General features: G+C 51.2%; 1 protein-coding gene across 1 annotated transcript in view; it reads right to left on the bottom strand.

Annotated features, from left to right (window-relative positions):
* The window catches only part of LOC140903283 (heterogeneous nuclear ribonucleoprotein M-like), a 34,029-nt gene extending 19,494 nt beyond the window's left edge, over positions 1–14,535 (bottom strand). Inside the window, exon 1 of the mRNA XM_073324315.1 lies at positions 14,364–14,535. Within this exon, the coding sequence (XP_073180416.1) occupies positions 14,364–14,455 (92 nt within the window). The 5' untranslated portion in view covers positions 14,456–14,535. The remainder of the gene's footprint in view (positions 1–14,363) is intronic.
* Positions 14,536–24,439: the final 9,904 nt, after the last annotated feature.

The raw sequence follows: 24,439 nt of genomic DNA, 5'->3' as shown, positions 1-24,439 counted from the left end.
TGATCATTTGCTAAGTACAAATCAGTCAGGAATCATCAACATTTTCATGCAAGGTGGCATGTTAAAGCATTGCAGAGTGCTGTACAGAAAGACATCACTGGAGCTCATTGTCAAAAAGGTGCCTCAAAGCCTCCCTGATTCAAACAGCCCCCAGCTGTGACTCTCTAATAGCCCTGGTATCTGGCTACTCAAAATCAGCTGCCAGGCAAGCTGCCTCTGCGCAGCACTCCAGAGCAAACTTAAGAACATAAGAATGGCCCTACTGGGTCAGATCAAAGGTCCATCTAGCCAGTATCCTGTCTTCTGACAGTGGCCGGTGCCAGGTGCCCCAGAGGGAAAGAACAGAACAGGTAATCATCAAGTGATCCATCTCCTGTCACTCATTCCCAGCCTCTGGCAAACAGAGCCTAGGGACACCATCCTTGCCCATCCTGGCTAATAGCCATTGATGGACCTATCCTCCATGAATTTATCTAGTTCTTTTTTGAACCCTGTTATGGTCTTGGCCTTCACAACATCCTCTGGCAAGGAGTTCCACAGGTTGACTGTGAGTTGTATAAAGAAATACTTTCTTTAATTCGTTTAAAACCTGCTGCCTATTAATTTCATTTGGTGACCCTTAGTTCTTATGAGTGTTATGAGTAGTAGTAAACAACACTTCCTTATCTACATTCGCTACACCAGTCATGATTTTACAGACCTCTATCATATCTCCCCTTAGCCGTCTCTTTTCCAAGCTGAAAAGTCCCAGTCTTATTAATCTCTCCTCATACGGAAGCCGTTCCATACCCCTAATCATTTTTGTTTCCCTTTTCTGAACCTTTTCCAATTCCTATCTTTTTTGAGATGGGGCAACCACATCTGCACACAGTATTCAAGATGTGGGCATACCATGGATTTATATAGAGGCAACATTTTCTGTCCTATTATCTATCCCTTTCTTAATTATTCCCAGCATTCTATTAACTTTTTTGATTGCTGCTGCATATTAAATGGATGTTTTTGGAGAATTATCCACAATGACTCCAAGATCTCTTTCTTGAGTGCTAACAGCTAATTTAGACCCCATCATTTTATATGTATAGTTGGAATTATGCCTTCCAATGCGTATTACTTTGGATTTATCAACATTGAATTTTATCTGCCATTTTGTTGCCCAGTCACCCAGTTTTGGGAGATCCTTTTGTAGCTCTTTGCAGTCTGCCTGGGTCTTAACTATCTTTAGTAATTTTGTATCACCTGCAAATTTTGCAACCTCACTGTTTACCCCTTTTTCCAGATCATTTATGAATATGTTGAATAGGACTGGTCCCAGAACAAACCCCTGGGGGACACCATTATTTACCTCTCCATTCTGAAAACTGGCCATGTATACCTACCCTTTGTTTCCTATCTTTTAGGCAGTTACCAATCTATGACAGCACCTTCCCTCTTATCCTGTGGCAGCTTACTTTGCTTAAGAGCCTTTCATGAGGGACCTTGTCAAAGGCTTTCTGAAAATTTAAGTACACTAAATCCACTGGATCCCCTTGGTCCACATGCTTGTTGATCCCCTCAAAGAATTCTTTTGACCCTTAGCTTCACAAACATTATGGAACACACAGTAGGCTGCTATGACCATGGGAATATTTTCCTCATTTAGGTCTAACCTGCCATAAAGGCAAATGCCAGTGTGCTTTTAATCTGCCAAAGGAATATTCTACGATCATTCTGCACCTGTTCAGCCTATTGTCGAAGCGCTCCTTGCGGCTGTCCAGGTTTCCCGTGTAAGGCTTCATGAGACATGGTAGTATAGGGTACGCTAGGTCTCAGGTTCATTATGTTCATTTCAACATCCCCCCATTGGGATCTTATGGTCTGGAAAGGGAGCCTTTCTGTACAGGCCAGTGTTCCTGAAGATGCGTGCGTCATGCACTTTCCTGGACCACCCCACATTGATGTCACTGAAACCATATACGCAATACCATAGAGAAGTACCCATTTTCTATTGTACTCCATCGCAAGACAGTCCGACATGAAAATTGGGATATGCATGCCATCTATCGCCTTGCTGCAGGTAGGAAAACCCATTGCTGCAAAGCCATCCATCATTTCATGGATTTTGCCAAGAGAGTCAGTCCTTCACAGCAAAATGTGATTTATGGCTCTGCACACTTGTATTAACACAGCCCCAGCAGTCAATTTTCCAACACCAAACTGATTCACAACGGACCAGAAGAAGTCTGGAGTTGCCAGCTTCCACACAGTGATCATCATGCACTTCTCCACCGAGAGGGCAGCTCTCATTTTGGTGTCCTTGCACCACAGTGCTGGGACAAGCTCCGCACAAAGTTCCAGAAAAGTGGCTCTTTCTGCAGCCACTGCTCGTCATACCAGACCTACATAACACTACGATACCACCACTCAGTCGAAAAGCAACAGTCCATGTGCAGCTGCTCCATGAATACCAAAAGTAATCTGGTGTTTCTTTCCATAGCACACAGCAGATCAGGAACCTCTGATTCCTGTTCAGATTGGGTGCTCATCATATACTGCATGACGAGCCACAATGGGTTCATAACAGTGACCACAACAGTTGAGAGCAGTGCAGGATCCATCCTTTCAGACAGAGTTGGCAGGCCCACAGTAAAGAGGGGTTGTTGAAAAATGCCGCAAAATGCGGTCAGAAACCCATGGAATGATGGGACAGAAAAAACTGCATTATGGGACACTGAACCCACACCCATGATCCACTGCGATCCATTCCACCTCCCACAACTCGTAGCTGCAGAAGGTGGCGAGTAGCACAGTGGGATAGCTACCCACAGTGCACTGCTCTCCATCAATGCTAGAACACCAATTGTCCACGTGCTCTGCTGACAGAAGGAGCACTGTATGAACATGCACAAGGGATGTAATTATACTGGTTTTTGATTGTCAGCGTAACTTGTGTTGACAAAACCCTGTAGCGTAGACAAGACCTCTGTGTTTTTTTTAGGACGATTGACTATAGGAATCCAAATTCTTTGAGTGAGCACAATCATGTTACACATGCTCAGCTCTCCTAGAAACCAATGTCTGTTCGGACAACCAACCTCAAGGAAGTGGCTTCAACTACTTTCTTTCAAGTGATTTAGGAATCTAACTTGATGCTCTGAAGTGGGGAACATGAGCAGGGATCCATTTGGGCAGTCTAAAAAGGTCAGTAACTATGGTATTTAAGAGTTATTTTCCTTTAAGAACTGTCCCCATGAATCCCCAAATCTTGGAAGAACAAGCCATAGTGGACACCCCAAGGCGAGTTTGAGTACCTCCAACCACCCTGAGACATGACCAATACTGCAAAAAAGCCAGTGAGGTAGGTAAGATGGAAACCCCAATAGCAATGTTCCTCTTTCATCCTGAACAGAAGAGAATCTTTAATATTCTGAGGTACTGTGGCCCAGGTATCCAAGTGGTTAAGGCAGTACACCATGCAGACTCCCAAGATGTAGCCTGGCAAATAGAGTCACATGAACACAAGGCTTACCACCTGTAGAAAAAAAAAGCTACAGGTTTACAATGGGAACCTCTCAAAGGACACGGTCTCCCTAATGGTATGAAAAATCCTCTTAAGCAAGCTTTTCAGCTATGGAGCCTCTTAAGGCTCCAGTGAATTCAGCATTTTGTGGTGGAATGAGAGTGGACTTGTTTAGGCAAACCCTAAGGACTCAGGATGCTTTACACACTTTTCTGAGGGCTTGTCTACACTTGAAATGCTACAGTGGCACAGCTGCAGCGCTGGATCTATGCCATTGTAGCACTTCAGTGTAAACACTTTCCCACACCTCCCCAAGAGGAGGTAACTAGGCAATGGAAGAATTCTTCCGGCAACCTAGCACTATCTACTCCAAGGGTTAGGTTGGCTTAACTATGTCATTCAAGTGTGTGGATTTTTCACACCCCTGAACAATGTAGCTGGGTCAACTTAACTTCTGAGTGTAGACCTGGCTGGCCTGAGGTACATCTTGCAGTGTGTGCTAGCTACAGTCAGATACAAATATCCAGACATCCAAGAAAGCCCGTTGCCACAGACAGCTGTTTCATGAAAACCTGGTGGTGAAGACACCAAAGGTTAGAAAGGAGTATTGGTAGAGTCCTTCTCCTGGACAAGGTGGGAGACATTCAGTGACTGTGCCTTTCACATCTTGACTCAACTTTGCTGTATGGAGCTTTATCCAACTGACGACCTGCCCCTAGAGGCAGAACACCTCCCTCTGGAAAAAAGTTCAGTCTCACATGAAGTCAGGAAGAACTCTGCTTCTCTAACCAAAAAGTAGTGGATGTCCTTATTTATAAAGCAGCGTGTCTCACTGAAGGCAGTCATCTTGCCATCGCTGCTCAATAACTGCGAAGTCTCACCTGCGAAGTGGCCAAAAACTAAGCTTACATCACAAGAGGCTCTAGTCACTATCAGAGCTAAAAAAATCATAAAAGTGAAAATATTCAAATTCGGTCCTTGAGAAAAGCTTGGTGTGCTTGGTTATAAAAGGGAGGGGAGAGTGAGGGAAGAGGAAAGACCTGGGGGGTAGTGAGCCACATGTAAGTGGTCACATCCCCAATTGCTTGTTCTGCAGAACATAAGAAATCCATGGGCTTTTTTTTGCTGAATCAGTGAGTTCTAAGCCCTGGTCTACACCAGGACTTTAGGTCGAATTTAGCAGCATTAAATCGATGTAAACCTGCACCCGTCCACAAAATGAAGCCCTTTATTTCGACTTAAAGGGCTCTTAAAATCGATTTCCTTACTCCACCCCTGACAAGTGGATTAGCGCTTAAATCGACGTTGCCGGCTCGAATTTGGGGTACTGTGGACACAATTCGATGGTATTGGCCTCCGGGAGCTATCCCAGAGTGCTCCATTATGACCGCTCTGGACAGCACTCTCAACTCAGATGCACTGGCCAGGTAGACAGGAAAAGAACCGCAAACTTTTGAATCTCATTTCCTGTTTGGCCAGCGTGGCAAGCTGCAGGTGACCATGCAGAGCTCATCAGCACAGGTGACCATGATGGAGTCCCAGAATCGCAAAAGAGCTCCAGCATGGACCGAACAGGAGGTACGGGATCTGATCGCTGTTTGGGGAGAGGAATCCGTGCTATCAGAACTCCGTTCCAGTTTTCGAAATGCCAAAACCTTTGTCAAAATCTCCCAGGGCATGAAGGATAGAGGCCATAACAGGGACCCGAAGCAGTGCCGTGTGAAACTGAAGGAGCTGAGGCAAGCCTACCAGAAAACCAGAGAGGCGAACAGCCGCTCTGGGTCAGAGCCCCAAACATGCCGCTTCTATGATGAGCTATATGCCATTTTAGGGGGTTCAGCCACCACTACCCCAGCCATGTTGTTTGACTCCTTCAATGGAGATGGAGGCAATACGGAAGCAGGTTTTGGGGACGAAGATGATGAGGAGGAGGTGGTTGAGGTTGTAGATAGCTCACAGCAAGCAAGCGGAGAAACCGGTTTTCCCGACAGCCAGGAACTGTTTCTCACCCTAGACCTGGAGCCAGTACCCCCCAAACCCACCCAAGGCTGCCTCCTGGACCCAGCAGGCGGAGAAGGGACCTCTGGTGAGTGTACCTTTTAAAATACTATACATGGTTTAAAAGCAAGCATGTGAAAGGATTACTTTGCCCTGGCATTTGCGGTTCTCCTAGATTTAGTCCTAAAGCCTTTGCAAAAGGTTTCTGGGGAGGGCAGCCTTATTGTGTCCTTCATGGTAGGACACTTTACCACTCCAGGCCAGTAACACATACTCGGGAATCGTAGAACAAAGCAATGCAGTGTATGTTTGCTGGCATTCAAACAACATCTGTTCTTTATCTCTCTGTGTTATCCTCAGGAGAGTGAGATATAATTCATGGTCACCTGGTTGAAATAGAGTGCTTTTCTTCAGGGGACACTCAGAGGAGCCCATTCCTGCTGGGCTGTTTGCCTGTGGCTAAACAGAAATGTTCCCCGCTGTTAGCCACAGGGAGGGGGGAAGGTTGAGGGGGTAGTCACGCGGTGGGAGGAGGCAAAATGCGACCTTGTAACGAAAGCACATGTGCTATGTATGTAATGTTAACAGCAAGGTTTACCCTGAAAGAGTGTAGCCACTGTTTTATAAAATGTGTCTTTTTAAATACAGCTGTCCCCTTTTTTTTTCCTCCACCAGCTGCATGTGTTTTAATGATCACAGGATCTTCTCCTTCCCAGAGGCTAGTGAAGCTTAGAAAGAAAAAAACGCACTCGCAATGAAATGTTCTCCGAGCTCATGCTGTCCTCCCACACTGACAGAGCACAGACGAATGCGTGGAGGCAAATAATGTCAGAGTGCAGGAAAGCACAAAATGACCGGGAGGAGAGGTGGCGGGCTGAAGAGAGGGCTGAAGCTCAAATGTGGTGGCAGCGTGATGAGAGGAGGCAGGATTCAATGCTGAGGCTGCTGCAGGACCAAACCAGTATGCTCCAGTGTATGGTTGAGCTGCAGCAAAGGCAGCTGGAGCACAGACTGCCACTGCAGCCCCTCTGTAACCAACCGCCCTCCTCCCCAAGTTCCATAGCCTCCACACCCAGATGCCCAAGAACGCGGTGGGGGGGCCTCCGGCCAACCAGCCACTCCACCACAGAGGATTGCCCAAAAAAAAGAAGGCTGTCATTCAATAAATTTTAAAGTTGTAAACTTTTAAAGTGCTGTGCTTAAAGTGCTGTGCGGCATTTTCCTTCCCTCCTCCACCACCCCTCTTGGGCTACCTTGGTAGTCATCCCCCTATTTGTGTGATGAATGAATAAAGAATGCATGAATGTGAAGCAACAATGACTTTATTGCCTCTGCAAGCGGTGATTGAAGGGAGGAGGGGCGGGTGGTTAGCTTACAGGGAAGTAGAGTGAACCAAGGGGTGGGGGGTTTCATCAAGGAGAAACAAACAGAACTTTCACACCGTAGCCTGGCCAGTCATGAAACTGGTTTTCAAAGCTTCTCTGATGCGTACCGCGCCCTCCTGTGCTCTTCTAACCACCCTGGTGTCTGGCTGCGCGTAACCAGCAGCCAGGCGATTTGCCTCAACCTCCCACCCCGCCATAAACGTCTCCCCCTTACTCTCACAGATATTGTGGAGCGCACAGCAAGCAGTAATAACAGTGGGAATATTGGTTTCGCTGAGGTCTAAGCGAGTCAGTAAACTGCGCCAGCGCGCCTTTAAACGTCCAAATGCACATTCTACCACCATTCTGCACTTGCTCAGCCTGTAGTTGAACAGCTCCTGACTACTGTCCAGGCTGCCTGTGTACGGCTTCATGAGCCATGGCATTAAGGGGTAAGCTGGGTCCCCAAGGATACATATAGGCATTTCAACATCCCCAACAGTTATTTTCTGGTCTGGGAATAAAGTCCCTTCCTGCAGCTTTTGAAACAGACCAGAATTCCTGAAGATGCGAGCATCATGCACCTTTCCCGGCCATCCCACGTTGATGTTGGTGAAACGTCCTTTGTGATCCACCAGAGCTTGCAGCACTATCGAAAAGTACCCCTTGCGGTTTATGTACTCGGCAGCTTGGTGCTCCGGTGCCAAGATAGGGATATGGGTTCCGTCTATAGTCCCACCACAGTTAGGGAATCCCATTGCAGCAAAGCCATCCACTATGACCTGCACATTTCCCAGGGTCACTACCCTTGATATCAGCAGATCTTTGATTGCGTGGGCTACTTGCATCACAGCAGCCCCCACAGTAGATTTGCCCACTCCAAATTGATTCCCAACTGACCGGTAGCTGTCTGGCGTTGCAAGCTTCCACAGGGCTATCGCCACTCGCTTCTCAACTGTGAGGGCTGCTCTCATCTTGGTATTCATGCGCCTCAGGGCAGGGGAAAGCAAGTCACAAAGTTCCATGAAAGTGCCCTTACACATGTGAAAGTTTCGCAGCCACTGGGAATCGTCCCAGACCTGCAACACTATGCAGTCCCACCAGTCTGTGCTTGTTTCCCAAGCCCAGAATCGGCGTTCCACAGCATGAACCTGCCCCATTAGCACCATGATGCATGCATTGGCAGGGCCCATGCTTTCAGAGAAATCTGTGTCCATGTCCTGATCACTCACGTGACCGCGCTGACGTCGCCTCCTCGCCCAGTATCGCTTTGCCAGGTTCTGGTGCTGCATATACTGCTGGATAATGCGTGTGGTGTTTAATGTGCTCCTAATTGCCAAAGTGAGCTGAGCGGCCTCCATGCTTGCCTTGGTATGGCGTCCGCACAGAAAAAAGGCGCGGAACGATTGTCTGCCGTTGCTCTGACGGGGGGAGGGGCGACTGACAACACGGCTTACAGGGTTGGCTTTAGGGAGCTAAAATCAACAAAGGGGGTGTCTTTACATCAAGGAGTATTTCAGGCAGGACTTCACGGAGGGTTCCAATAAGAAATGGTGCACCTAAGTTATCGTTCTTATTGGAACAAGAAGGTTAGCCTGGCCTCTGATTGATACATAGCTAGATTTACCTTGCTGCACCTTCTCTGTGAGTGACTGCAGTGTGACCTAGAAGAATGAGTCCCCTGGACAGGGGAGGGGGGGAAGCAAATGAATACAAAACAAATCTGGTCTATTTCTTGTTTTGATCCACTCCATCTATCTTTTACATCTTTGGCTGGCAGCAGACGGTGCAGAAGGACTGCATGCCATCCACATTAAATGGCTGCTCGGCAGAAGATGGTACAGTACGACTGCTAGCAATCCGTATCGCCTGCCCGCTCACCATAAGACGGTTCAATAGGACTGACTGCAGGACTAAAGAGAATGACCTGGTCAAGTCACTCCAAATTTAGTCCTTGCGCCCATGTCTGCCCAGGCGCTCCCAGCCGACGTGGCCAGGAGCACCTCGGACATGACGATGACGGCTACCAGTCGTACTGTACCGTCTGCTACCACAAGGCAAGGGGTTGCTGCTACTGTGTAGCAATTCCATACCGCGTCTGCCAGCGCCCAGGAGACATAGGGTGACGGTTACCTGAGCGGGCTCCATGCTTACCTGTGCAGACGCCATACCACGGCAACTCAGGAAAAAAGGCGCGAAACGATTGTCTGCCCTTGCTTTCATGGAGGGAGGGAGGGAACGGGGGCCTGACGATATGTACCCAGAACCACCCGCGACAATGTTTTAGCCCCATCAGGCATTGGGATCTCAACCCAGAATTCCAATGGGCAGCGGAGACTGCAGGAACTGTGGGATAGCTACCCACAGTGCAACGCTCCGGAAGTCGACTCTAGCCTCGGTACTGTGGAAGCGCTCCGCCGAGTTAATGCACTTAGAGATTTTCTGTGGGGGGACACACACGAATATATAAAACCGATTTCTAAAAAAACAACTTCTATAAATTTGACCTTATTCCGTAGTGTAGACATACCCTATGTCTAAGGCCTCAGAAAAGCATATCACTAGAAGGGGAAGCACTAGCTGCTTTTCTGGTGGGGACAAAGATGAAAGAATTGTTTCTGGCTCATCCTCCACATACTCATCTTCCTGTTTTACTGAGCCCCTAAGACTGAGATGACAGCTGTTTACAAACCAAATTTTGGTTGCCATAAATTTATGGTAGGCCAGAAAGCCCGGAGTCAATGGTCAGAGCTCTTCCAGCTCCAAGGCAACAAGACAGTCCCATGATCTTATTTCAACCATAAGAACTCATGGACTCCAAATTCCAAACGACAGCTGTTCTCCACCAACAGGACAAGGAGTCAAGGATCTGACAAATTATGTGCTAGACTTGGCTACCTTTCCTCTCTATCACACACACACAGATCTCCTTAGTTTTCTGACACCCTGGACCATATGAAAAGATGGATGAAAACTCAAGAGTCAATGGCAGAAAACACAAGGATCTCTCCCCATTCCTATTCAACATCTGCACGCAGCCACTAGGCAAACTGGTCTCAGACTTTAAGGCCAGAAGGGACCATCATGATCATCTAGTGTCCATTATTAACACTTGTTACTTCTCAGCTGGACTACAGCAATGCAATATAGTTGGGCATGCAGTATTCCACACTTCGAGAACTCCAACTGATAAAGAATGCTGTCACAATCTCCTCAGAAACAGTGGCTCCCATTAATACATCACACCTGTCCTCTGCTCCCTGCACTGGCCTCTCATAGAATATCAAATCAAGTTCAAGGTCTCTGTCCTTATCCTCAAGGAATTTGATGGCCTGGGCCCAGTATATCTAAGAGGTTGCTCTAAAGGTCTAAGATGAAGACTATTCTCAACCACTTCACTCCTCAGGAACAAGTGAATTTTCTACAATAAGGGAAGGTGACTTATTACTCCTAGGGGAATTCTCCATCACTACACAAGCACAGAATTAATGTCCCTCGCAGATAAATTGATTCACATGCACCTTCCAAGCAGCAGTCGGGGGAGAAGGGGGCACATCTGGTCTGGGCATCAGGAGCAGCTGGGGGAGATGTAAATCACCACCTCAGGAGGCTGGGGGGGGGGGGGGGAGAAGAGGAGAGGAGAGACAGTGACAGGACTTAGTCTGCTCCTGGGGTCAGGTCAGACCCACCTCCAGGAACCTCCCCAACTTCAGAAAGCTCTTCACACACACCCCCACTTCCTGACCCCATTGCTCCCAGCCACAGGGGAAGGGGTCACTGTATGGGGGAGCTGCCCCTCATCTGTCCAACCCCCATCCAGACCCCCCACTGTACCTAGACCCCCCTGCCAAGCCTCATCCTCCTCCTCCCCTGCCCCCAACTGAGCCCCAACCACCTTCACTTGGATCCACGCCCCAGGAATTCTCATTCCCCCTGCACCTTCAACAAGCCCTAATACTTCCAGATTCACCTCACATGGAGATCCTCCACCAAGCCACCCACACCAAGACTGCCCCATAAAGAATTCATGCCACACCTCGATCCCCCTACACACACTAAGCCCCTCCACATTTGGATCCTGCCAGGCTGGGCCTGCTTGCCCGACACCTGGATGAGGGGGGCAGGGCTGGGTATGCATGACTGTCACTCTGTCTCACTGTGGAACCATAGAGATGTGCTAATATACCTAGTAAGGAATCTATTTATCAAAAGACATTTCCTGAATCTTTTTATTGTTTGTATTGTTACAAACATACTTTCTGATGGGTATTTTAAATAATTGAAAATGTGATTATATTATGTTTTGGTAAATAAAATACAGAGTTCTACAAAATTTTAAAATACTGAGAGCAGTACTTTTAATTTTTTAGCACAGAATTCCCTCAGGAGTAATCTATGCATGAGACAGAACTCAGTGGCTGACCCAAGACTAGAATGAACTCTCACAGGAATTAAGGACTGTCACATACCTCCGAACCTTCCACTCAAAGTGCAAGGTACATCACTTTAACCATCCCTTGTTTAGCAAAAATAGAAATTATGTGTATATACATCTTAAAAGAATTCTAAAACAAGACACACCACTGCACACACTTCTCTCCCTCAAGAGAGGATGTGAGAACACAACACATTGCAGATATTAGTTGTATTGCTAAATGCACTATTGGAAGGTGCTCAGATAGTATGGTGATGAGTTTGGTATAGGAATCTATACATTTTAAACCCCAGAGATAAACAGTATTTACTTTGCCTCTGTGTTTAAGAGTAATGACCCTTATTATGGTCTAACTCAATAATGCTAGGATAATAAGGCCTGACTGATTCAAGGCATCAGGAAACCATGGCACAAGCTGCATCTCTAACAGCAACAGGGCCATTCACTGAGAACCAGCATCTCACTTTTCCTGATGCTGAAGCCTACAAAATAACTGGTAGCAGCTAGGCTTGACTGAATATGACATATGGAGGCACATGAGTATGCATTCCTCAGTCTTCCTAGTGGAGGAAGAATCAGAGGTTACTAGCAGAGCTTCCACAGTCCCTGATACCAAGACAACACCACAGAAGAAATACTAGCAGTAGACACTGTCACGGAGTCCCCAGGCGATGTTCTGGAACTGCTCCCTACGAAGCCAGTCAGGACTCCGGGGAAGTCTCCTGTCTGTGAGCAGACTGTCTACAGGACACACAGCTTCCACCTTCCTTGGTCTGACCTCGGAGCATTCAGCATCCTCTGCCCCTCCGTGTGCTTCCCACAGCAACTCCACCCAGGCGGGGTCCTGGGGAAGCCAGAGGGTCCTGCCCCCCAATTCCACAGTCAGACGTGACTCTCAGCTAGCCAGTAAAACAGAAGGTTTATTAGACGACAGGAACACGGTCTAACACAGAGTCTGTACGTGCAGAGAACAGGACCCCTCAGCTGGGTCCATTTTGGGAGGCAGTGAGCCAGACAACCACGTCTGCACTTCACTCCATGTCCCCAGCCAGCCCCAAACTGACTCCCCCTCCAGCCCCTCCTCCTCCTCTAGGCTGTGTCTCTTTCCTGGGCCAGGAAGTCACCAGATTCCTTTGTTCTCCAACCCTGTAGCTCTCACCTTGCAGGGGGGGAAGGACCCAGGCCATCAGTTGCCAGGAAACAGGGTGTCGGCCATTCTCTGTGTCCAGACCCCTGCACACACCTGCCCTCCAGGGCTCTGCAACAATCATACACCCTTATCCCACCACCTAGATACTTAAGAACTGCCATAGGGGAAACTGAGGCACCCCCACAATATTCAAAGGAAACATTAAGAACAGTCCCGCTTCATCACAGACACCAAGACCTGCACCCTCCTTTACGTCAAGATGGGAGCAAGAGAATTTGTCAGCACCATGACTCTTCTGCTTCACCCTCCAGCCAGGGAACAATGTCCAGATACCAAGAAGCTGATCTGAAGTCCCAAACCTGCTTAGTAGGCTCAATAATGAAGAGTAGGGATTTATTAAGATCCCACCTGATCTTAGAGACCAAAAACATGAGACCCTAATGACATTACTGCACTGCATGAAACACAGGTCTCAATTTAACATCCCCAGCTGCCTCAGCCATGCCACTTAACCAAAAACAGGCAAAATAGCTATATAATCAAGTAATCTAACAGGACAAGCATCAGGAAAAGGTAACAAGCCTAAGAGGACAGCACCCCAAGCAATGCCCATAAACACTTTTCTTTTTAAATAAAAATGCAGCAAGCTAACCTTGTGAGGAAGGAAAAGCACGCCAACACCATCCAACCCCACCCCCCACTGCACACATTCAGCCAGACCCCCACACCCACACCATCCTACCCCAGCCCCCGTGCCCTCAGCCAGCCAGACCCCCAGCCTCCCACACCCACGTAATCCTACCCCAGCCCCCACACCCAGCCAGACCCCCAGCCTCCCGCACCCATGCCATCCTACCCCAGCCCCCAGTACCCACACCCAGCCAGACCCCCAGCCTCCCGCACCCATGCCATCCTACCCCAGCCCCCAGTACCCACACCCAGCCAGACCCCCAGCCTCCCGCACCCATGCCATCCTACCCCAGCCCCCAGTACCCACACCCAGCCAGACCCCCAGCCTCCCGCACCCATGCCATCCTACCCCAGCCCCCAGTACCCACACCCAGCCAGACCCCCAGCCTCCCACACCCATGCCATCCTACCCCAGCCCCCAGTACCCACACCCAGCCAGACCCCCAGCCTCCCACACCCATGCCATCCTACCCCACCCCCCAGCCCCCACACCCAGCCAGACCCCCAGCCTCCCACACCCATGCCATCCTACCCCACCCCCCAGTACCCACACCCAGACCCCCAGTCTCCCACACCCACGTAATCCTACCCCAGCCCCCAGTACCCACACCCAGCCAGACCCCCAGCCTCCCACACCCATGCCATCCTACCCCACCCCCCAGCCCCCACACCCAGCCAGACCCCCAGCCTCCCGCACCCATGCCATCCTACCCCACCCCCCAGTACCCACACCCAGACCCCCAGTCTCCCACACCCACGTAATCCTACCCCAGCCCCCACACCCAGCCAGACCCCCAGCCTCCCGCACCCATGCCATCCTACCCCAGCCCCCAGTACCCACACCCAGACCCCCAGTCTCCCACACCCACGTAATCCTACCCCAGCCCCCACACCCAGCCAGACCCCCAGCCTCCCGCACCCATGCCATCCTACCCCAGCCCCCAGTACCCACACCCAGACCCCCAGCCTCCCGCACTGCCCCTGCTCCTACACCCCCATTCTGCCGGGCCCCACGCCGCCCCTCAGCCAGGCCGCCGCTTCCAGCCCCGGTTCCTTCCGTCCACCGAGCCCCCCGCCCGCAGCCGCGCCGGCCCGAGGCCCCGGCCCCCACACGCGGGGACGCGGCCTCCTGCTCGCCCGGCCTCCTGCTCGCCCGGCCAGGCAGCCGCCCGCAACACGCCCGGGGCCGAGCCCCGTGGGGACCGGGTTCCGCCGGCGGCGCCTCACCTCTTGGGCGGCCCGTCCCCGGCGCTGCCTGCCCCGTTGGCTGCCGCCGTCTCCTCCATTTTGCCGCTGCCCTCAGTCCCCACGGCCGCCATTTCCTCCGCGCAGCCCCTTTGTGCAAGCAGCGGCCGCCCCGCGCCGTGCCCCGGAGCACGCCGGGAAAGGGGCGGGGCCGCGCCCCTGGCGGCAGCGCCCCCCTGCGGCCACGTGGTTCGGGACGCTGACGTCGGGGGGCCGTTCCCGGGCTCGGCGCGAGACGAGAGCGGTGGGGGCGCGAGACCCAGGGCGGCGCCGGGGCCTGAAGTCTCTGCTGCTGCTGGCGGCGGCGGCGCCGTGTCCGGGGTCGGGCCGGTGGCTGCGGGGGGTCGGGCCGGTGGCTGCGGGGGGTCGGGCTGGGCGTGCGGGGCTGGGGGGCCGTGTCCGGGGTCGGGCCGGTGGCTGCGGGGGGTCGGGCTGGGCGTGCGGTGCTGGGGGGCCGTGTCCGGGGTCGGGCCGGTGGCTGCGGGGGGTCGGGCTGGGCGTGCGGGGCTGGGGGGCCGTGTCCGGGGTCGGGCCGGTGGCTGCGGGCGGTCGGGCTGGGCGTGCGGGGCTGGGGGGCCGTGTCTGGGGTCGGGCCGGTGGCTGCGGGGGGTCGGGCTGGGCGTGCGGTGCTGGGGGGCCGTGTCTGGGGTCGGGCCGGTGTGTGCGGTGCTGGGGGGCCGTGTCCGGGGGTCGGGCCGGTGGCTGCGGGGGGTCGGGCTGGGCGTGCGGGGCTGGGGGGCCGTGTCCGGGGTCGGGCCGGTGGCTGCGGGGGGTCGGGCGGGGCTGGGGGGCCGTGTCTGGGGTCGGGCCGGTGTGTGCGGTGCTGGGGGGCCGTGTCCGGGGGTCGGGCCGGTGGCTGCGGGGGGTCGGGCTGGGCGTGCGGTGCTGGGGGGCCGTGTCCGGGGTCGGGCCGGTGGCTGCGGGGGGTCGGGCTGGGCGTGCGGGGCTGGGGGGCCGTGTCTGGGGTCGGGCCGGTGGCTGCGGGGGGTCGGGCTGGGCGTGCGGTGCTGGGGGGCCGTGTCCGGGGTCGGGCCGGTGGCTGCGGGGGGTCGGGCTGGGCGTGCGGGGCTGGGGGGCCGTGTCCGGGGTCGGGCCGGTGGCTGCGGGGGGTCGGGCTGGGCGTGCGGGGCTGGGGGGGCCGTGTCTGGGGGTCAGGCCGGTGGCTGCGGGCGGTCGGGCTGGGCATGGCGCTGAGCCAGGGGCCAGACAAACAGCTGTTCCCCCACCGCACACCTGCCTGCGGGCTCTGGCCCTCTCCACCAGACCACGCCAGGATGGCTTCAGGGCTCCCCCGAAGGCAGCTCTCGGTGACTTTAGCTGCTGGGGGGCGCTGGTGCACGCTGTCCCCAAGTCGCCCTAAGACCTCGACCTCAGTATGGGGGAGTTCAGCGCTGTAGCGTGTGACGGGACGCTCAGCCGAGCCGCAGCCAGCTCTTTCGTTATTCTGTGGCGAGAGAAAAGCTCAAAGAGGTTCTAGAGCCCTTACGCAGCCCATTCACTCGTCCTTTCAATTCACCGGGCTTTGGAACCCGTGTCCCCTGCCTAGCCAGCGCCGTTGCGTTGAGGGTGAGTCCCTCCATCAGGGTGGGCCGGGGACAGTTCTGGGGCCTGAGCTCACACGACAAGGATGACAACCCTTTATCACTCCCGCCCCCAGGGGCGGCACGTTGTATGGACCTGTGGTGCCCAGGCCCAGGGTTGGGGGCCCTGCTCCACCAATGTTTGGAACTGGGTCTCTCCCCCAGCCCTGCCTGGAGCCGCCCCCGGCCCCCACCTGCCTCACCCCACCGCCCGCCTCACTGGGCCCCGGAGCATCCCTGCCTGCATGAAAGCAGCATGGCTCTCCCTTGCCTGCCCACTTCCTGGATCCCAATAGGGCTGTTGCTTAAGGCTCCAGCACAGCACAAGAGCAGTGCCAATGGCAGGCTGAGGCAGCTGCTGTTGCTGCGCATCGGGAGGGAGCACGCACACGCTGGCAGTCCTCCCTTCCCCTTGCACCCACCCAGAGGAGACGCTGAGGGGGCTTCCGGCGGGAGACATCGGGGGTGGACCTCACTCACCTGAGCAGCTGCTGGGGCTTCGGTGAGTGTTGGGGCCTGTGATCTTCCCCTGGCGCCCCCCCCCCCAGCCACAACTCCTGCCCAACACTGGGCAAGGGGCAGCCCCATCCCCCACCCCCAGTGTGGCTATGGTGAGGGGCAGCAGGGGAGGAAGAAAGCCACATGTGATGGCAGTCCCCTTCCTGTAAGCGCCGCACCCCCCTCCCCTTTCCCACAACCCTCTCCAGCCCCCAAACTCCCTCCCAGAGCCTGCACCCCTCACCCCCTCCTGCACCTCCAGCCCCTACCCCAGCCCAGAGCCTGCACCCAGCACCCAAACTCCAGCCCAGAGCCTGTACCCCCACCCCCTTCCCACACACCCCCTCCTGCACCCAAACTCCCTCCTACAACCCCACCCCTTGCCTCAACCCAGAGCCTACACCCTAACTCCATCCCAGAGCCTGTACCCAGCACCCAGACTCTATCCCAGAGCCCAACCTCTCAACCATCCTACACCCCAATCCTTGCCCCAGCCCAGGGCCTGCACCTCAGACCTCCTCCCCGCACCCAAACTCCCTCGCAGAGCCTTATGCAGGTGGGGGGGCACCCCCCTTTGGGCACCACCAAAATTTCTACAAACCTGCTGCCCCAATAACAGGGAGACCGGGGGGAATCCAACACAAACCACAAATGATCATTTGGGCAAGCAATCCTATCATGCTGAGCACCTAGGCAAGGTGGGTGTGTCCATGCAAATGAGATCACCTCCTGAAGGTTTTTTCCACAGCTCACCACTAGATGTCAGAGGAGAGCTCATTCAGACTCTGCTTACATGTAAATCATCTGGGGTTTACTCAGCCCCCAACTAAAACCCCTCCAACGCATTATTAAGGATCTACAACCTATCCTAAAGGATGACCCAACACTCTCACAAATCTTGGGAGACAGGCCAGTCCTTGCCTACAGACAGCCCCGCAACCTGAAGCAAATACTCACCAACAACCACATACCACACAACAGAACCACTAACCCAGGAACTTATCCTTGCAACAAAGCCCGTTGCCAATTGTGCCCACATATCTATTCAGGGGACACCATCCCAGGGCCTAATAACATCAGCCACGCTATCAGAGGCTCGTTCACCTGCACATCCACCAATGTGATCTATGCCATCATGTGCCAGCAATGCCCCTCTGCCATGTACATTGGTCAAACTGGACAGTCTCTACGTAAAAGAATAAATGGACACAAATCAGATGTCAAGAATTATAACATTCATAAACCAGTTGGTGAACACTTCAATCTCTCTGGCCACGCGATCACAGACATGAAGGTCGCTATCTTAAAACAAAAAAACTTCAAATCCAGACTCCAGCGAGAAACTGCTGAATTGGAATTCATTTGCAAATTGGATACTATTAATTTAGGCTTAAATAGAGACTTGGAGTGGCTAAGTCATTATGCAAGGTAGCCTGTTTCCTCTTATTTTTTCCTACCCCTCCCCCCCCAGATGTTCTGGTTTAACTTGGATTTTAACTTGAAGAGTGGTCAGTTTGGATGAGCTATTACCAGCAGGAGAGTGAGTTTGTGTGTGTATGGGGGTGGGGGGGATGTGAGAAAACCTGGATTTGTGCAGGAAATAGCCCAACTTGATTGTCATGCACATTGTGTAAAGAGTTGTCACTTTGGATGGGCTATCACCAGCAGGAGAGTGAATTTGTGGGGGGGGGGGGGGGGTGGAGGGTGAGAAAACCTGGATTTGTGCTGGAAATGGCCCACCTGATGATCACTTTAGATAAGCTATTACCAGCAGGACAGTGGGGTGGGAATAGGTATTGTTTCATATTCTCTGTGTATATATAAAGCCTGCTGCAGTTTCCACGATATGCATCTGAGGAAGTGAGCTGTAGCTCACGAAAGCTTATGCTCTAATAAATTGGTTAGTCTCTAAGGTGCCACAAGTACTCCTTTTCTTTTTGCGAATACAGACTAACACGGCTGTTACTCTGAAATCTGGGGTTTAGTTACTTGAGTGCACATGAGAAAGGACCCTGATAAACTCTTCATGTGCAAAAGTCCTTTTGTTTTTTCAGAATCAGCCTAACACAATTTCACTAAGGCTTAAGCTCTATTTAAAAAAAACAATTTAGGCTTCAAACAAGCCTCAGAAATGTCAGCACATATGTCAGATTGTATAAATGCCTGAAACTGAGCATTATACTAGAAGATAAAGGGCTGACCTAGAAGGGAAGGCCTTAAAAGCCAGAGGCTAAGCGACCAAGGGGAACTAGCGAATGGGACCACAACCAGGGGAGTTTGAGAGAGGACGAAGACGAGATCCCCCTGCTGAACAAATAAGGTGTGAGTACTAACCTTGGGGTGAGTGAGTTTGTTTGGCTGTTTGTCTTTTTCTTCCAGGTTATTTCAGTTACGGGGTCAATTGCGATTATTGGTTGGGGACAGTCTGAGCCTTTGTTCCCTTGATCATCCTTGAGATCATCCTCCCACTGTGTGATTAACGAGGGGGTAGGCCTGACCTAGGAGGGAAGGCCTTAAAAGCCAGTGGCTAAGCAACCAAGGGACCACAAACAGGGGAGTTTGAGAGAGGGTGAAGGAGAGCCCCCTGCTGAACAGTGTTGTCTCTTGAATCCCTTTCTATTAATTCATAGCGGTTTTCTCTCTCCCCTCTTGGCTCCCCGGCCAAGAAACTGCACAGAAGGGCTCAGTTCCTAATGGGAGCACTGGGCAGTCCTTCAGAAAGGTACAAGGTGGCATTTCCCACTTGGGCCTAGTGCTGATCTCAGCGTTGACCTCACCATGCTGACAGCATGGAGTCACAGTGCAGAGCTGAGATGATCTCTTTCCTTTTTCTCACGTATAGCCAGGAGTACATAGTGTGTCTAGCGATCGCATTAGTTGTCACTGGATCTGCCTCTCCTGCCTGGTTTGAGCAGGTTTCCTATGGCCAGGGACTGAGAATCATGTTAGTACTGGAAACAGCTAGTGATAAAAATCCACGTTTTCCCTTGCAGCAGCTGTCCAATTTGCCAGGTACATCATGATATCCCTGTTCTGGATCGAAGGATCTAGCCATGCTGCTGGCTTCACATGCTCTTGCCGGCGTAGACTGGCTGGACCAGATTCCTCTTGCAGTGACACTGGTGTCAATTGTTAATAACTTTGTGGAAGTCCATGAGTTTACACTGGTGTAAAATCTGTGGGAAGTAAGAATCAGGCTCATAATGTTTATATTAAAAATCCAGGGTTTTGTGGTAACAGGACTGTTACAAAATCAGACACCTCTGTAAGACAAGGGCACCTTTCTCCATAGGTGCCAACTTTTCCCAGCGCCGGTGGGTGCTCAAACACCGCCCCCCCCCCCGGTCCTGCCCCGACCTCCATCCAAACCCTTCCCCAAAGTCTCTGCCTCCTCCCTGCCCCTATTGGACTCCTTCCCCAAATCCCTGCCCTGACTCCGCCTCTTCCCCCAGCATGCCGCTTTTCCCCCTCCTCCCCCCCTCCTTCCCAGCGCTTGCCGCCACAAAACAGCTGTTTTCTGGCAGGAAGCGCTGGGAGCTAGGGAGAGAAGTGGGGACGTGGTACGCTCAGGGGAGGAGGCAGAGCAGAGGCGGAGGTGAGCTGGGGCGGGGAGCTTGTCTGCCGGTAGGTGCAGAGCACCCACCAATTTTTCCCTGTTGGTACTCCAGTCCCAGAGCACCGATGGAGTCAGCGCCTATGCCTTTCTCCATTTGTACCTAGTCTGGGAGAAGGAAAATCAGCTCTCCCACAGAGGCTGCCGAGATGAGCTTGCAGAGCCTGAATCTTTGGAAAGGGCAAGAGACAGAACAATATCTATTGTCGTTAATGACATGTGGAGGTTGAATTTCTGAATCATCCTGTGGAGGAGCAGATGACCCGTCCAACACCTGCAGCCAAGAAGGGATTAAAGAACTCCTGTGGTCAGCTTCAGCCCCCTTCCATCGCATCAGTGAGGCTTGTCAGGCCCGGGGGCTGGCTCTTGTGGGTGACACTCTGTGCAGTTTGCTGGGAAGAAAGCAGAGCTAGGGCCCCTGGTGAGGGCTCTGTGATACTAATGGAAGGGTGACTTGAGAAGCTGGACCCCAGAACTAAACCCCAGCCCAACCTTTAGTAATGCAGAAGAGTGGGTGATAAGAGGGCCTGCAGTTTTCCCAACCTAGGCACGAGGAAGGGGTCTGACCTCCTGAGGGCTGTGGAAGTATTTTCCTCTTGTTAGGACTGCTCCATATCTGTGGCAGGGGGTGGACCACTTAGAGATGCAGCCGGAGGGCTGTACCCCATGTCCCAGAATGGGACCCTAGGGCTGCTGCTGCCCAGACAATGACATCTGAGGGAAGCAAGACACCTGCCCTCAACACAAGGGGCCCATCTCGAGACATAACCTTCAACACTCCTCACATGTGGAATTGAAGCAGGAGAACATGTCTAAGGAAATGAATGAGGCAGGATCCTGTGGAAAAATAGTATGTGATCATGTAATTAAAGGCTGTATCATAACACACACCCACAATGGGGCCGAATGAAAACACAGGCACCTTAATTCTGGCAGTTCCTAACTTTTGAGGGCTGAGTAAGGTGTTAGACACAATTCTGCCTGTTTTTTCATTTTTTGAGTAAACTTAATTTGTTCTCAAGAGCTCCCAAGCTAAATCAGTCATTCGGTATCAACCTGTCCATTCTTTCATTCTCTTTAGAAACCATTTTCTAGAGAGACATTTGCAATAGCAGTTAATGATTAGGTGACACAAGCCAACCCATCTGGCAGTATCTCTGCACTTTGTCAAGGCCATTTTCAATGAGGACCAAGCTATCAGGAACAGTATCCCCGATAATGTCACGGCAAACCTTGTGGCTGACCTTTGTGATTTTGTCCTCACCCACAACTATTTCACATTTGGGGACAATATATACCTTGAAGACAGCGGCACTGCTATGAGTACCCACATGGCCCCAAGGTATGCCAAAATTTTTATGGCTGACTTAGAACAATGCTTCATTAGCTCTCGTCCCCTAATGCCCCTACTCTACTTGCGCTACATTGATGACGTCTTCATCATCTGGACCCATGGAAAAGAAGCCCTTGAGGAATTCCACCATGATTTCAACAATTTCCATCCCACCATCAACCTCAGCCTAGACCAATCCACACAAGCGGTCCATTTCCTAGACACTACTGTGGTAATAAGGACACATAAACACCACCCTATTCTGGAAACCTACCGACCGCTATACTTCCCTACGTGCCTCTAGCTTCCATCCAGGACACACCACGTGATCCATTGTCTACAGCCAAGCTCTTAAGATACAACCGCATTTGCTCCAATCCCTCAGAGAGAGACAAACACCTACAAGATCTCTATCAAGCATTCTTACAACTACAATGCCCACCTGCTGAAGTGAAGAAACAGATTCACAGAGCCAGAAGAGGACCCAGAAGTCACCTACTGCAGGACAGGCCCAACAAAGAAAATAACAGAACGCCACTAGCCATTACCTTCAGCCCCCAACTAAAACCTCTCCAGCGCATCATCAAGGATCTACAACCTATCCTGAAAAATGATCCCTCGCTCTCACAGATCTTGGGAGACAGACCAGTCCTCGCTTACAGACAGCCCCCCAACCTGAAGCAAATACTCTCCAGCAGCCACACACCACACAACAAAAACACTAACCCAGGAACCTATCCTTGCAACAAAGCCCAATGCCAACTCTGTCCACATATTTATTCAAGTGACACCATCATAGGACCTAATTACATTAGCCACGCCATCAGGGGCTCGCTCACCTGCACATCTACCAATGTGATATATGCCATTAAGTGCCAGCAATGCCCCTCTGCCATGTACATTGGCCAAACCAGACAGTCTCTACGCAAAAGAATAATAAATGGACACAAATCTAACATCAGGAATCATAACATTCAAAAACCGCTAGGAGAACACTTCAACCTCTCTGCCTACTCAGTAAAAGATTTAAGGGTGGCAATTTTGCAACAGAAAAACTTCAAAAACAGACTCCAGTGAGAAACTGCTGAGCTTGAATTAATATGCAAACTAGATGCCATTAACTTGGGCTTGAATAGAGACAGGCAGTGGCCGGGTCATTACACACACTGAATCTATTTCCCCATGTTAAGTATCCTCACACCTTCTTGTCAACTGTCTAAATGGGCCATCCCGTTTATCACGACAAAAGTTTTTTTTTCCTCCTGCTGATAATAGCTCATCTTAATTAATTAGCCTCTTACTCCACCTTTTCATGTTCTCTCTCTGTGTGTGTGTGTGTGTGTGTATATCTTCTTACTATATGTTCCATTCTATGCATCCGAAGAAGTGGGTTGTAGCCCACGAAAGCTTATGCTCAAATAAATTTGTTAGTCTCTCGGTGCCACAAGTACTCCTGTTCTTTTTGCGGATACAGACTAACATGGCTGCTACTCTGAAACCTAAATTACTTAAGTATATTTTGCTTAGTAATTGAATTCTTTTAAAATTACTAAGTAATTCCATTTCTTCTAAGAATGACAGTATTAACAGTACTACAAAATGGACAAACTTTTAGCTAAGTAACCGATAATTGTTATTCATTATAATGGCAACACAACTCATTGTCTATTACAGAGAAGTAAAAGCTACATTAGAAGAATGCTAAGGTTCCAAAGTTAAACAATAAAAGTTACCTGGCTGCAGAATGGCTCTTTACCTGTGGAACTGGAGGAAGCAGTTAGTCTGAACTGGCTGTAGTGCTCGGAAAACCACTTTCCAATAGCTGGTTTCAGAGTAACAGCCGTGTTAGTCTGTATTCGCAAAAAGAAAAGGAGGACTTGTGGCACCTTAGAGACTAACCAATTTATTTGAGCATAAGCTTTCGTGAGCTACAGCTCACTTCATCGGATGCATACTGTGGAAACTGCAGAAGACATTATATACACAGAGACCATGAAACAATACCTCCTCCCACCCCACTCTCCTGCTGGTAATAGCTTATCTAAAGTGACCACTCTCTTTACAATGTGTATGATAATCAAGGTGGGCCATTTCCAGCACAAATCCAGGTTTTCTCACACACACACCCCCCCCAAAAAAAACCCACACACACAAACTCACTCTCCTGCTGGTAATAGCTCATCCAAAGTGACCACTCTCCCTACACTGTGTATGATAATCACAGTGGGCCATTTCCAGCACAAATCCAGGTTTTCTCACCCCCCCCCCACACACACAAACTCACTCTCCTGCTGACCGCTGTTCCTACCTACATACCTCCAGCTTTCACCCTGACCACACCACACGATCTATCGTCTACAGCCAAGCTCTGCGATACAACCGCATTTGCTCCAACCCCTCAGACAGAGACAAACACCTACAAGATCTCTGTCAAGCTTTCTTACAACTACAGTACCCACCTGCGGAAGTGAAGAAACAGATTGATAGAGCCAGAAGAGTTCCCAGAAGTTACCTACTACAGGACAGGCCTAACAAAGAAAATAACAGAACGCCACTAGCCGTCACCTTCAGCCCCCAACTAAAACCCCTCCAACGCATTATTAAGGATCTACAACCTATCCTAAAGGATGACCCAACACTCTCACAAATCTTGGGAGACAGGCCAGTCCTTGCCTACAGACAGCCCCGCAACCTGAAGCAAATACTCACCAACAACCACATACCACACAACAGAACCACTAACCCAGGAACTTATCCTTGCAACAAAGCCCGTTGCCAATTGTGCCCACATATCTATTCAGGGGACACCATCACAGGGCCTAATAACATCAGCCACACTATCAGAGGCTCGTTCACCTGCACATCCACCAATGTGATATATGCCATCATGTGCCAGCAATGACCCTCTGCCATGTACATTGGTCAAACTGGACAGTCTCTACGCAAAAGAATAAATGGACACAAATCAGATGTCAAGAATTATAACATTCATAAACCAGTCGGAGAACACTTCAATCTCTCTGGTCACGCAATT

Source organism: Lepidochelys kempii, chromosome 25 (genome assembly GCF_965140265.1).
Source record: "Lepidochelys kempii isolate rLepKem1 chromosome 25, rLepKem1.hap2, whole genome shotgun sequence".
Classification (NCBI taxonomy): Eukaryota; Metazoa; Chordata; order Testudines; family Cheloniidae; genus Lepidochelys; species Lepidochelys kempii.
The sequence above is the reverse complement of the archived record's forward strand: the minus strand, read 5'-3'. Positions and strand labels throughout refer to the sequence as shown.